We start from the raw sequence: 15322 nt of genomic DNA, 5'->3' as shown, positions 1-15322 counted from the left end.
AGACCACCAGCTCACACTAGGGAACAGGATGACAGCCTCCTTATGTGCCTATCTATAAACTGTAGGCAAAAAAACATGTCAGGGGGGATTTCAATTTGAGTGTCATATGCTGGAGGTCTCATGCTGCCAGTATTAAAACATCCTTAGAATTTGTAAACATTATAGATGACAATTTCCTAACTTAAAAAGTACTGCATCCAAGACAGGGGAATTCTTTATTAGATCTTGTCTTAACAGATAAAGAGGAACCGACCACAGAACTAAAATTAATGGTAGCTTCAAGACAAGTGATCATTCCTTGATCACATTTACAATGTGCAGAATAAAGTCCAGACCAGCAATATATATACACTTGGTGCTTTAATAGGGCCAAATTACAAAGGTGAAAACAATTACGAGCCAAATCAGCTGGGAGGAAGAATTTAATCAGAAAAGTGTGAATGATAATTGGGAATCATTTAAGAACATCTTACTAGATGCCCAAAAATATATAACCAATGGAAGGAAAGCGAAGCAGACAAAAATGAATATACATCAGAAGTTAGGAATTGTAGAAAACGGATATGGGAAGTAAAGGAACCCAAGAATAAATATATGGCAAACAGCATTAAGGACAATAAGGAGTATTTAAAACACATTAGGAACAAAAAGAATCCTGACAAAGGTATTGGTCCATTGCTAGATGGAAATGGTAGAATCATCAATAATAATGTGAAAAAACAGACAAGGTAGTTTAATAAATATTTCTGTTCTTTATTTGGTGAAAAAACAGATGATATAATCTCAACATATGGTCATGATGCTCCTCCTTCCATTCCACTAGTATCTCTGCAGGATGTTAAACAGAAGCTACTAAAGTTAGACATTTTTAAATCAGCAGGGCCAGATAATTCTTTGATGCAAGAGTTTTAAAAGAGCTGTGTGAGGAGCTTGCTGGACCATTAATGATTATTTTCAATATGTCCTGGAACCACCCCAGTTCTCCAAAGGGCTGTAAGATAGGTAACGTTGTGCCAATTTTTAAAAAGAATAACAGGATGACCTGGGAAATTATAGACCAGCCAGCCAGATACTGATGTCAGTCTCAATTGAGACTTAAAGGAGGGCAATGTAATTAATGCAAGTCAACATGGGTTCATGGTAAACAGACCCTGTCAAACTAACTTGATATCTTTTCTTGATGAGTTTACAAATCTGGTTGATAAAAGTAATAGTGTTGATGTAATATACTTAGACTTCTGAAAAGTGTTGGACTTCACACCCCACAATATTTTAATAAAAAACTAGAACAATATATGGCACACATTAAATGGATTACAACTGGCTAACTGACAGATCTCAAAATGTAACTGTAAACTGGGAATTTTCATTGAGAGGCTGTGTTTCCAGTGGGGTCCTGTAAGAACATTTTTATCAATGACCTGGAAGAAAACATAAAACCATCACTGATAAAGTTTGCAGATGACATAAAAATTGGAGATGTGGTAAATAATGAAGAAGATAGGTACTGATTCAGATTATCTGGATTGCTTGATAAACTGGATGAGAGAACAATGTGTGTTTTAAAACAGCTAAATGTAAATGTATACATCTAGAAACAAAGGATGTAGGCGATACTTACAAAATGGGGGACTATCCTGGGAAGCAGTGATGGAAAACAGATTTAGGGGTCATGGCGGATAATCATTTGAATACGAGCTCCAAGTGTGACGCTGTGGGCAAAAGAGCTAACGCAATCCTGGGATGGATAAACAGGGGAATCTTGATTAGGAACACAGAGGTTATTTTACCTCTTTATTTGGCACTGGTGCGACTGCTGCTGGAATACTGTGTCCAGTTCTGGTGCTCACAATTCAAGGATGGTGATAAATTGGAGAGGGTTCAGAGAAGAGCCATGAGAAGGATTACAGGGTTAGAAAATATGCCTTATAGCGATGGCCTCAAAGACAGCAATTTATTTAGATTAACACAGCCAAGGTTAAAGGGTTACTTGATTACAATATCTAAATATCTATATGCAGAACAAATATTTAATAATGGGCTCTTCAATCTAGCAGAGAAAGACATAACATGGTCTAGTGGCTAGACGTTGAAACTAGACAAATTCAGACTGAAAATTAAGCATAAAATTTTTCACAGTAAGAGTAATTAACCATTGGAACAATTTACCAAGGGGTGTGGTACATCCTCCATCACTGGCGATTTTTAAACCAAGACCAGATATTATTCTAAAAGATGTTATTTTAAAATGTTCTCGGAATTATTTTGAGGAAGTTCTATGGCCTGTGTTATACAGGTCAATCTACATCACAATGGTCCCTTCTGGCCTTGGAATCTATGAATGGAAGGCTGTGGCATACCCACCTACCTGTTTAATCTGGATGCTGTATTAATCATTATAAATAGAAATCAGTTGTGGTTTGGAGAACATTTGCAACACCTAAATACAATGAAACAAATAAAGGGTTTTCGCCCTAATTCTCCAATTTAAACCTTGTCTTAGTTTAATCACAAATTTAGTATTATTTCATTGTCTGAATATACATTCTTCATTTCTCAAAGCATGTGATTTATATTGGACACCTAGTTCATACCTCATTTTCTGACATCATACCCGGAGTAAGCTGCGGACCTGTTCCCAAAGAAATAACCAGTACTTCTTCTGGCTGAACTTCCTGTATAGAATCCTGGGAAGATCCTTCATGGTCTCCATGTTGGTCCATTGGAATATTTGATCTATTTCTGCTACGGGTAGCTAATGATACATGTTAAAATAGAGAGTGTTATGAAGGTTTACAATATTTAAACTCTCAGATTATCTACAAATACACAAGTGTGATGTTAGCGCATGCATATCAAAGAATGGACAAAATGCAGAATATAATTTACAACTTCCGGGAAAGGTGGAAATTGATATTGGGGATGTGTAAAACTGACACTGGGGCTGTGTAATTATTTAAATATTGCACTACTGTGAAAATATCAGACTTGTAGCATAGTGGCTTAAGAAGCATATAATGTACCATGCTTCTCCATTAACCCACAGATATTCCTGCCCCAGATGGGCAGGACAGCTTTCCCTTTAGGTTATCTGCACACATTTTTCCTTTGCAAGAGAGATTCCCCTCTGCTTCTGTACCACTGCAAAAACAGAGCACCACCAGAAAGGCACTTTAGTTCCCATGTTTAAAATACCTTTTAAGTAGTGGCGTTTTTATTCCATAAAAACTGCAGTCATTCCAACCTCACAGCCTCATGACCTAAAGGCACCTTACATTGATAAGAGATCTCTGTTGCATTAAATAACAGGAAAATGCTCATCAAAAAGCACCAGGAGACCAATACAAACAAACCAACACCTGGAAAAGCCATTTTTTGCATTTATGCAATGAACCATTTATGGGTTCTGGCTGAGCCCTTGTTGAATTCAACGAGCATGGAAACTCAAAGACCCTATGGCTGCCAGCTAGAAGGGCATCAAGCTCCTTATGGCTAAGAGGTCTGTTCGGAAACAATGTAGAGGGTGGATATGGGGGCAGAGGGGAGGAAGGAGAAAGATGAAGTGCGGAGAGTCTTTTTTTTTTTTTTAAACTTGAACATCCAAGAACCAGCATTTAAAATTCTAATCTCCAAGACCTCTGACCAGAATGATTATTTGATGCTATGCACTAGGCTGTGAAATAATGATTAGATTATAAATCAAGTTTTTTAGGGCATCATCTGCTACTATTTGTTTGTATAGTGCTGAAAGCCCAGATCCTTAATAAGAACTGTTAAAGCACTACTGTAATAAGAACATAAGAACAGCCATACTGGGTCAGACCAAAGGTCCATCTAGCCCAGTATCCTGTCTTCCAACAGTGGCCAGTGCCAGGTGCCCCAGAGGGAACGAACAGAACAGGGAATTATCAAGTGATCCATCCCCTGTCACCCATTCCCAGCTTCTGGCAAACAGAGGTTAGGAACATCATACAAATAAATAAAACGTATCCCTTCAGCATTCACCAGCAAACTCTCTGGACTACACCCAGACATCGGAATAAATCCGATGAAGTGAGCTGTAGCTCATGAAAGCTTATGCTCAAATAAATTTGTTAGTCTCTAAGGTGCCACAAGTACTCCTTTTCTTTTTACCCAGACATCAGTGATAGTTACTCAAAATATGTTAGCTGGTGCCAAACCCTAAATGCCTGAAAGAACAGGCAGAGAATTCATAGGAGACACACACCTCTCATTGTAAGGGAAGGCACAGTGGCAGCAATTCAGACAGTGCTGTTTAGAGCAGCTACCTGAATTCTTACTTAAAAACAAACCAACATATAAAACTTTCTAGCCAAATGTACAGCACTACAAAAGAATGAAGGCCCTGCATCCCATGAGTTGCTGAGCACTTTCCAATAAAGTCAACAGAAGCTAGAGGCACACAGCCCCTTGTGTGACTAGGTTCTAAAGCAGCATTATTGAAGGGTTTCAATGTTTTGTAGAGTAAACCTTTTATTAAGGCATTTAAGACAGTTTTGGACTTTACTGAGCAAGTCCTTTTCAGCAAAAGCTGATATAAAAGGGGATTCAAGCGTACACTAGATGGAACGTGTCAAATACTTACAAGCAAAAGCTGGTAAGCCCTCATTCTTTTTACCTCTTGGGCATGCTAATTTATAATTTTTGTGATGGTATAAATAAAATGGAAAATGCCACTCTAAGCCTGGCCTTGGGTGGTTCTTCCCTATTCAGAGCCAGTGCTGGTAACAGAAACAAGTCATTCAGAACAGTGGTGAGCCACCCAGCAAGAACTGCAGGAAGGCACACAAAAATCACAAACTTGAAGACCCAATGTTACATCATCAGGAACTGACAAACACATGGCAAAGCAACATCATAACCCCATCCTGATTATTTTGTGGTTCTCTGTAACTCCTTTTAATATAATCTTCTCTTCCTCTCCCCATTCTAGACACCTTAGAGAAAAAGAGTCAAAGATCTGAAGTTCCTTTTCTTATCTAGCATGGCGTCAATTTCCTCAGTTGAAACATGGGAGCTGAGGCCAAATGTGCAAATTGAGAGTGAAATTTTTACCTTCAATTATCATGCATCAAAGGGAGAGGAGGCTTTTTAGGTTACTACATTTTTCTAGCTATTTAAGTAGGAATTGGCCTTTGTAATGGAATAAACGAAGAAGCCTGGCACAAAGCAAATTAAAAACAAGCATGAGAAGCATGGTTTTATGAAGTAAATAAAAGTTTTGCATAGAGGAAGAAGGGAAAGAGTCCATTACCCACCAAATGGGGTTACTAGATTAATGTGAGCTGTGAGATTGGTGGTAGAAGTATCCCAGGCAGTAATGGCTGCCAACTGTTGTCCTGGGTTTCGACAGCATTAAACAGAAACAAAATCAAGCCTTTGAACAACAAAAATATTTTAAACTGTAAAATAAATACAAACAAGTTGTTACTTCACTAATGTAAACTTAAAATAGCAGTTGTGCATAGAGAGGTAAAGATAACTCAAGGTACCAAAATGAGGTTTTAGCAATTACTACCTTTAATTTACTATTTTAAGTATAATATTTTTGCCCTATGTTACAGATAAATACCAAGTTCTTTTTCTACTGAATACCAATATTCCAATCAGATAAGTAAACACTAGAACAGAGTACAATACTTGAGGATCTAGAGGAAAAAGTGTCACATTTTGAAATGGGATATTTTTGAGCTGAAAAGGTATAAGATCCTGAAATTCTATACTTCAGAAGAGAATGTGCTACATTACATCAGTAGCCATATTTAAGACAGCATAATTACAAGGCAATCTCCCCTCTTACACTGCTTAGCACTTTTTTTAACATTATCTTCAATGGATCCCCCTTCCTCCCATTTTTCATACTGATGTTGCCAAATGTCTGCACCCTTGCTTTCTTCCCCACTCCACTCTCATCACTCGAGTGATCTTCTCCACTCTCATCACCTCCACGGTGATGATTTAAATCTACCTCCCCATGCCTAACCTCTCCCCAACTGACCAGATTCCCATCTCTTCCTGTCTCTCCAGCACTTTATTACAAACAGACTGCCACTTCTCTAAATACTGCAAAACCTGAACATCCTTCTTTCCTTCTACTCTCTCCTCATATCCAAACCCTCTCTGTATCAATGTTGACAACTGCACTATCCTCACCACCACTCAATCTCTGACTCTTCCCTTTCATTCTCTCCTATCCACTTGCCTGCACCATTTCACTACCATATGCTGATTAGATTATATTAAATCTACATTACATGTAAACTGGGAACCCTACAACTTCATTTACTATATGAATACACTAAAATTCAGTCGGGTGTAAGTAGGATTAAAGGAAAAATTATACTATGAATTGGAACTATTAGATTATTGAATATTCTTCCAAGTAAAGTGGTGGAAACATCGTTTGAGAAATTTCAAACTTGACTAGACAAGGCACTAGAAAAAAAATATGGTAAAAGTACAGTCCTTCTAGAGTGGTTACACCAGAAAGACGATCCAACAGATATTTTCATTACATAAAGTCTGATTCAATGACAACTATGCTACACACAAACACACACACAGTGGAAGTGGTGTGAAGAAAACTTAAGCATATCCTACAAGAGGACTGAAGAAATGCTGAAGCAGCATATACAGGGCGCAGGAAAGCCTATGAACAAAAAGCCTTTGCTGTAAGAATTTCTCTCAATCTTCCTCACCTATAGGCAGTCGATTTTTTTTGTTGGCTGGGGTAGTTGCAGGGGAGAGTTGTGGAGTATTGTAAGGAGTCATTTCAAGGCTGCTACTTTTCCCGGGTTTGTTCTGGGGTAAGTTTGCCAACAAGTTTTCCAGAGCCATCCGATCTTCCTTCAGCTGGTCACTTGACATTACATTTCGCATAAAACCAACCTACAAAATTAGAGTTTGTATCATTAAGAAAGGAGCATGAAGCTACATATTAACCTACTACACCCACTTCTCTCTCTCTTGCAAGTGTGTGCAGGAAAATATTACTCCCATTGAAGAATCAGGATATTACCAGATTAGTAAGTTGGCTGTATGTCATATAAACCACAGTCCTAGTCAACCCTTCTAGAAGGTTAACTGAGGACATCGGAGGGGTTTCCACGGCGCGCCCACTAATAACAACATCCAGGAAAGCAGCAACACAGCTCTGCAAGGAGAAGACATAGGTTTTTTAGTGAATGTTTTCACATTTTAGAGCTACAGAAGAACAAAGGTACAAGAGGTATATCAGTTTTCCTGCTTCTTATATATATAGCAAATCAAACATATTTTAGCCAAAGAAGAGTAAGTACAAAATTATGCAAAAAATTTAGAGATCCCTTCACTCCATATCTGCATTTGAAAGTGTCACTTATTTAAATAGATTCTGAAGTCCTCGTTATTTAAGTACAGTTTTTAAAATGTTGTTATGCAATGGCACTTGATGACTTAAAATAGCTCACAGTAATGAACTTGTACTTAAATTGTTCCTTCCTCAGGAAACAGCTGAGCATAGCTTACAAGTGAAACAAAGCTATAGGGCACAGGGATAGGCAAATAAGGAAACTGTCAATTTAAAAGTCACACCTGACTGAATGTTTACCTAGTTTCATAACAAGTAGCAAGAGAGATTGAAAGAAATGAGCAAAAAAGTTTGTTAGTTTGCTTTCTGCATTTGACAGCATATCGTGTATAGTTAGTTTCACTGTTTCCTCCGTAGAGTCAGTTTCCCTATTGTGTGTACATCCTTCATACAGTAAGAAAGGAGAGTAAACAATTTACTTAAAAAAAAAAGGGGGGTGGGGGGGGGGATGAGGGGAGACACAGGAAATGAGGCAAAAAACTGATAGGAACTCCATGGGCAGGTGTGCAATTTCTTTTTTTTTTTTTTTAAATTGACTACATGGTGTCCCCTTAAATGAAAGTAGTTTATGCTAGATTCAGCAGAGAAAATTATACAAAAATCACATAGTATCTGTTTTAGAAAGTGCCATATTTTGACATTTTGTTAATGTTTTCATTTAAGCAGCAAGGTACTGTGTGTCTAGTAGTCAGGAAGCATGACTCCAAGTTCTATTCCCAGCTCTGACCCCAACTGTATGCGACCATGCAGATGTCACTTAACCTGTACCTCCGTTTACCTATCCATAAATTAGATGTACTGCTCACTTACCTCATAAGAGGGCTGTGGAGCTTATTTGTTTGTGAAGTGCTTTGAGATTCTCAGATGACAGGGGCTACAGAAAGGCGAAGTGTCAAATATGTACATAAGTACTGTTTTGTGACTCTTACTTTGTCGAATTTGCCAAGGTTGCTCTTCATGTGCGGATCTCCCTCTTCAGAGCCTGTCATTGCCAACTGCTGCAAAAGTCTCCCGACCTAAAATGGAAAAAACACTTCAGGCAAATATTTCAGAAACCATTACAGAACAAGTTAGATCGTAATACAGGAATCAAATGAGAAAGTGCTTCCATTTTAAACTACTATTTTAATTTACATATAAAAACTTTCCCAAAGTTACTTTTGGGGCTAAAATTTCTCAGACTTGTTCTTGGGCTCTAAGTAAAATGTTCTATGTGGAAATATACTCAGTCCTATCAAGAGTGCAGGGGACTAGACTAGATGACCTCTTGAGGTCCCTTCCAGTCCTATGATTCTATGAAAGTTTCACTAAAAGCTATTTGAGTTATCTAAACAGGAAGAGTACTTTCTCCTATTACGAAAACTGTACTTTTTTCCTCTCCCAACTCAAAGGCTTCTTTGTTTTAATTCCATCTTTCATTCACTGAACAATGTATATAATTGTACCTTATCTGAAATTATTTCATTATTTGTAAAAGAAATCCTAGCCATTTGTTTGAATATTGCATGTGGAGCAGTTATTTTCCGTATGTTTTTAAGCCTATGCTAGATTATTAGGCTCTGATTCTTCACAGCAAATATGGAAGGGATGAGGGTTGAACCTAGAGGTATTAGATCTGAAGATTTTTAAAGGCCATGTAAATTTTTCTAGACACGCATGGAAAAAACACAAACCTCTGACTCAGTTTGTACACGGCTTAACATGTTTCAGAGTAACAGCCGTGTTAGTCTGTATTCGCAAAAAGAAAAGGAGGACTTGTGGCACCTTAGAGACTAACCAATTTATTTGAGCATGAGCTTTCGTGAGCTACAGCTCGCTTGCTGTAGCTCACGAAAGCTCATGCTCAAATAAATTGGTTAGTCTCTAAGGTGCCACAAGTACTCCTTTTCTTTTTACGGCTTAACATGTTTTTCCTGAAAAATAACCCTCCTTAACTTTTTAACCTGTCACCAAGAGGTTTATAAAATTGCAAGTCCTATAAGAACATACAAAAAACGATACAGCAGGTATATAAGTGATCCCTTGTTTTACAGAAGGATCTAAAGAACCCAGTCAGGATTAAGGCCCCCTTCTGCTAGGCACACTCTTTCTGCTCTATGAAACTTACTGAAATGAATTTCAGTCAGTCAGTATACCAGTTACACTTGGCACCCATGTAGGTATGTTTTGCCCCAGATACATGGAACATGCAGTAGTTTTTTAGTCAAATGGATGCTGTGTAATACCACTAATGAATATTAAGTTCCCAAAACATTTACACAAAGACAATAAATTCTGTCACCTGAAGGCATATTCTAAAGCATTAATACAGCGAGTAGTTGCCCAATAAGCAACATGGTGTACATCCATTCAGAGGACAAAAGAGACAGACATTTAGCAGAAGTGCTAAATGACTTTGTTTCAGTTTTCACCAAAAAGTTTAGTAGCAATTGGACATCTAACTTAGTGAATGTCAGTGAAGAACAGGTAGGATCATAGGCTAAAATAGGGAAAGAACAAGTTAAAAATGACTTAGACAAGTTAGAGGTCTTCAAGTCACCAAGGCCTAATGAAATACAACTTAGAATACTCAAAGAGCTGACTGAGGCGATATCTGAGCCATTAGCGATTATCTTCGAAAAGTCATGGAACACGGGAGAGATTCCAGAGGACTGGAAAAAGGCAAATATAGTGCCAATCTAAAAAAGGGGAATAAAGACAACCTGGGGAATTACAGACCTGTAAGCTTGACTTCAGTACCCGGAAACATAATTAAGCAAATAATCAAGCAATCAATTTGCAGACACCTAGAAGGTGATAAGTAACAGTCAGCATGGATTTGTCAAGACCAAATCATGTCAAACCAACCTAATAGCTTTCTTTGACAGGGTAGCAAACCTTGTGGATGGAGGGGGGGGGGGAGTAGTAGTAGATGTGGTATATCTTGACTTTAAGTAAGGCTTTTGATACTGTATTGCATGACTGTCTCATAAACAAAGTAGGGAAACAACCTAGATGGAGCTACTATAAGGTGGGTGCATAACTGGTTGGAAAACCATTCCCAGAGGGTAGTTATCAGGGGTTCACAATCAAGCTGGAAGGGCATATCGAGTGCGGTCCCACAGGGATCAGTTCTGGTCTAGTTCTGGTCAATATCTTCACCAATGATTTAGATAATGGCATAGAGAGTACACTTATCAAGTCTGCAGACAATACCAAGCTGAGAAGGGTTGCAAGTGTTTTGGAGGATAGGATTAAAATTCAAAATGGTCCGGACAAATTAGAGAAACTGCCTGAAGTAAATCAGATGAAGTTCAATAAGGACAAATGCAAAGTACTCCACTTAGGAAAAAACTATCAGTTGCACCCAACAAAATGGGAAATGGCTGCTTAAGAAAGAGTACTGTGGAAAGGGATCTGGGGTCATAGTGGATCACAAGCTAAATATGAATTAACAGTGTAAGACTCTTCCCCTCCCCCCCCAAAAAGGGAGGGCACGCAAATAATATTCTGGGATGTGTTAGTAGGAATGTTGTAAGCAAGACATGAGAAGTAATTCTTCCGCTCTACTCTGCGCTGATACAGCTTCAACTGGAGTAGTGTGTCCAGTTCTGGGTGCCACATTTTGGGAAAGATGTGGACAAATTAGAGAGAGTCCAGAGAAGAGCAACAAAAAAAAAAGATAAAAGGCCTAGAAAACACGACCTGTGAGGAGAGACCGAATAGGACAAGAAGCAATGGTCTTAAAATGCAGAAAGGGCTGTTTAGGTTAGACATTAGGAAAACTTCCTAACTGTCAGGTTAGTTAATCATTGAAATAAATTGTCTAGGGATGTTGTGGAATCTCCATCACTGGAGATTTTTAAGAGCACGTTAGACAAACACCTGTCAGGGATAGTCTAGATAAGACTTAGTTCTGCCTAGAATACAGGGGACTGGGCTAGAAAACCTCTCGAGGTCCCTTCCAGTCCTACAATTGTACAAAATTCTATTATTTCAGTTAGTGCAGATTAGCAAAAAATACAACTATGCTAACAAAAGTGGAAGGATATTAAAATTTACAAGCGCTGTTAGACCAGACTTACAAATATTTATACTTTACAGCTGTCACCCTTGTAAAAGCAGGTGTATTGCCTTTTAAAGCAGAATTTAGATGTTTGCTATATATTTCTTAACTTCAACAGCTGCTATCAAAAACACCAATAAATGTCTTTTAAAACTCAACATTTTAAAACAAATGGGTATTCAAGCTTTAAATTTTCCTCTTCAGGAATCATAATAAAAGAAATATTTTATATCAGTATTCATCATCTTATCCCTAGTAAAACCAGTAAAAATACTGTAACAATAGCCCCAATAAATGCTTAGAAGATCTCAAATATGAGGAGAGGTTGCAAAGGACTGTAGAGAATTTTTTAAACTAAGGTTTGGGGAAAAGCTGACAGGTGTGGAGCAGAACATAGTTCAGGCAGAAAAATCCCTTAGGAATGAATTTATTAAAGGGGGATCTCTATGTCCTAGAAAAGACAATAGGAAAGAATTTGGTAAAGTACAGACAGGAGCTAGTAAGGAACAGTCAAATGTAGAAGAGCCCCATTTTAATACAAAATGTACAAGTGTTTATATACAACTGCTAGACAGCTAAATACTAAGATGGGTGAACTAGAGTGCTAGGTATTAAATGAGGATATTGACAGAATAGGCATTGCAAAAACTTAGTGGAAGGAGGAGAACTGATGGGACATGGTAATACCCGGATTCAGAATATACAGGAATGACAGTAGGTCATACCGATGAGGCACTGTATGTGAAAGAAAGCACAGAGTCAAAGTAAAAATCTTAAATTAATAACACTGCCCCACAGAATCTCTCTGGATAGAAATTCTATGATTGAACAATAAGAGTATAGCTGTAGGAATATACTACCAACCACCAGATCAGGATGGTGATGGTGACCGTGAAATGCTCAGGGAGAGGCTACAAAGAGGCTATAAAGGTAGAAGACACAATAATAATGGGGGATTTCAATTGTTCTCATATTGACGTAGTACATATCACCTCAGGAAGGGATGGAGAGAAAAATTTCTGAACACCATAAATGACTGCTTCTTGGAATAGCTTGTCCTGGCACCTACAAGGGGAGAGGCACGTCTTGATCTAGTCATAACTGGAGAATAGGATGTGGCCAGCAGTTAAATATAGCTGAACTACTCAATAATAGAGACCATAATGTAATTAAATTTAACATCCGTGTAGAGGGAAAAATGGCAAAGAAACCCACCACAGTCGCATTTAACTTCAAAAAGGGGAACTGTACAATAATGAGGAAGTTAAATAGAAACTAAAAGGAACAGTCACAAGGGTGAAATGCCGGCAAACTACAGGGAGACTATTTAAAAAACAGAAAGCAGCATAGACTCTGGCAAGTCAATTATAAAGCAGGCCACGAAAGAATATGAAGAGCAATTAACTCAAGACACAAAAACTGGCAACAAAAAAAGTTAAGTGCATCAGAAGTAGGAAGGCTGATAAAACTGTCAGTAGGACCACTGTATGACTGAAGTGCTAAAAGAGCACTCCAGGAAGACAAGGCTGTTGCAGCAAAGCTAATGAATTATTTGCATTGTCTTCACTGCAAAGGATACGAGGGAGACCCCCCACACAAGCCACTCTTTTCAGGTAACAAATCTGAGGAACTGTCCCAAATTCAGGTGTCAACAGAGGAGGCTGGAACAAACAGATGAATACCATCTGGTCCTGGTGACTTATTACTATTAATTTTATCAGCGTTCTGAAGGAAGTCCAATATGAAATTGCAGAACTACTAACTGTTGTACATAACCCATTGCTTACAACCAGCCCCTGTACCAGATGACTGGAGGACAGCTAACGTAACATCAATTTTTAAAAAACCTCCAGAGGCAATCCTGGCAATTACAGGCCAATAAGCCTAACTTCAGCACCAGGCAAACTGCTTGGAACTATAGTAAAGTACAGAATCAGACACATGGATGAACACAATATGCTTTTGTAAAGGGAAATCATGCCTCATCTATCTATTAGAATTCCTGGAGGGGGGTCAATAAGCATGTGCACAAGGGCGATCCAAGCATACCTGGACTTTGAGAAAGCCTTTGATAATATCCCTCACCAAAAGCTCTAAAGCAAATTAAGCAGTTATGGGATAAGAGGGAATGGTTCTCTCATGGATCAGTAAGTCATTAAAAGATAAGAAACAAAAGGTATGAAAAAAACAGTCAGTTTCCACAATAGTACGAAGTAAATAGTGGGGTCCCCCAGGGATCTGTACTGGGACCTATGCTGTGGAAAAGGGGGTGAATCATGGGGTTGCAAAATTTGCAGATGATATACAATTACTCAAGATAGTTAAGTCCAAAGCCGATTGTGAAGCGTTACAAAGGGATCTCACAAAACTGGGTGCCTAGGCCACAAAATAGCAGATGAAACTCGATGTTGCTAAGTGAAAAGTAATGCACACAGGAAAAAATAATCCCAACTATACATTAAAATGATGGGGTCTAAATTAGCTGTTACCACTCAAGAAAGAGATCTTGGAGTCATCATGGATAGTTCTCTGAAAACTTCCACTCAGCACGCAGTGCCAGTAAAAAACAAACGAACAAACAACTAACAATGTTAGGGAACAGAAGACAGAAAATCCATGGTATGCCCAAACCTTGAATACCAGGTTTAGTTCTAGTTGCCCCATCTCAAAAAAGATACTAGAATTGTGAAAAGTAGTGAGCAGGGCAACCAAAATGACTGGAAAGGAGTACTTGTGGCACGTTAGAGACTAACCAATTTATTTGAGCATAAGCTTTCCCAACGCCTTCCATATATAAGGAGAGACAGTTCAGTTTAGAAAACAACCAACCAAGGGGGAATATGGTAGAGGTCTATAAAATTATGAAAGGAAATTAATAGGCAGCAGGTTTAAAAACAAACAAAACTTCTTCACACAACACACAGTCAACGTATGGGACTCACTGCCATGGGATGCTCTGAAGGTAAAAGTACAGTAACTCCCCGCTTAACGTTGTAGTTATGTTCCTGAAAAATGCTACTTTAAGCAAAACAATGTTAAGCAAATCCAATTTCCCTATTAAGAATTAATGTAAATGGGGGGGTTGGTTCCAGGGAAATTTTGCTTGGTTGAGGTGGTGGAGGAGTCAGAGGGTAGAAGAGGGTGGGACATTTCCCAGTGAATGCCTTACTGCTAAATGATGAACTAGCACTCGGCTGAGCCCGTAAGAGTTAACACATTGCTATTAACGTAGCCTCACACTGTACAAGGCAGCACAAAAGGAGGGAGGAGAAACAGCATGGCAGAGAGAGAGACACACACACACACCGTGTGCGTGTGCACGCGCGAGACATACATACACCGTGTGTGTGTGTGAGACATGCGCGTTGCCCCTTTAAGTATGCTGACCCCACTCTAAGTACATTGCCTTTTTAAGTAGATCAGCAAGTTGAGACAGCAGCTGCTGCCAGCAGGCTCCCTCCATCCTGTGCCCTGTCATGTCCTCCCTGCTCTGTGGAGATGGGGGGCAGGAGCAGGGGGAGGGGGACACCTTGACATTAGCTCCCGCCCCTGCACAGCAAGCAGGAGCAGCTCCAAGGCAGAGGGCAGGAGCAGCACAGGGCAGTGGGGGGAGGGACAACTGAACTGCCCGGCAATTGATAGTCTGGTGGGCAGCTTAAAAAAGAATCAGATAAATTCCTGGAGGAGAGATCCATCAATGGCTATTAGCCAAGATGGTCAGGGACACAACAATATGCTCCTGGTGTCCCTAAACCTCCAACTGCTAGAAGCTGGAACTGGATGGCAGGATGCATCATTCAGAATTGCCCTGTTCATTCCCTCTGAAGCTTCTGTCATTGGACACTGTTGGAGGACAAAAAACTGGGCTAGATGGACCATTGATCTGACCCAGTACGGCCATTCTTATC

At 39.1% G+C, this 15322-nt stretch overlaps 1 protein-coding gene across 5 annotated transcripts in view; it reads right to left on the bottom strand.

Moving 5' to 3' along the window:
• GAPVD1 (GTPase activating protein and VPS9 domains 1) overlaps positions 1–15322 on the bottom strand; it is a 60410-nt gene that overhangs the window by 19331 nt on the left and 25757 nt on the right. For 4 of the 5 annotated variants that reach the window (XM_007060943.4, XM_007060944.4, XM_027823351.3 and 1 more), the window contains 4 exons: positions 8299–8385; positions 7040–7174; positions 6720–6909; positions 2595–2755 (listed from right to left, as the gene is read on the bottom strand). In XM_007060943.4, coding sequence (XP_007061005.2) covers positions 2595–2755; positions 6720–6909; positions 7040–7174; positions 8299–8385 — 573 coding nt within the window. Of the gene's footprint in view, positions 1–2594; positions 2756–5279; positions 6910–7039; positions 7175–8298; positions 8386–15322 lie in introns of those variants that run through there. The other variant, XR_006286113.1, reaches the window with a different exon arrangement.

The sequence above is a fragment of the Chelonia mydas genome, chromosome 16 (assembly GCF_015237465.2).
Source record: "Chelonia mydas isolate rCheMyd1 chromosome 16, rCheMyd1.pri.v2, whole genome shotgun sequence".
NCBI lineage: Eukaryota > Metazoa > Chordata > Testudines > Cheloniidae > Chelonia > Chelonia mydas.
This window is presented reverse-complemented; position numbering and strand designations above follow the sequence as displayed.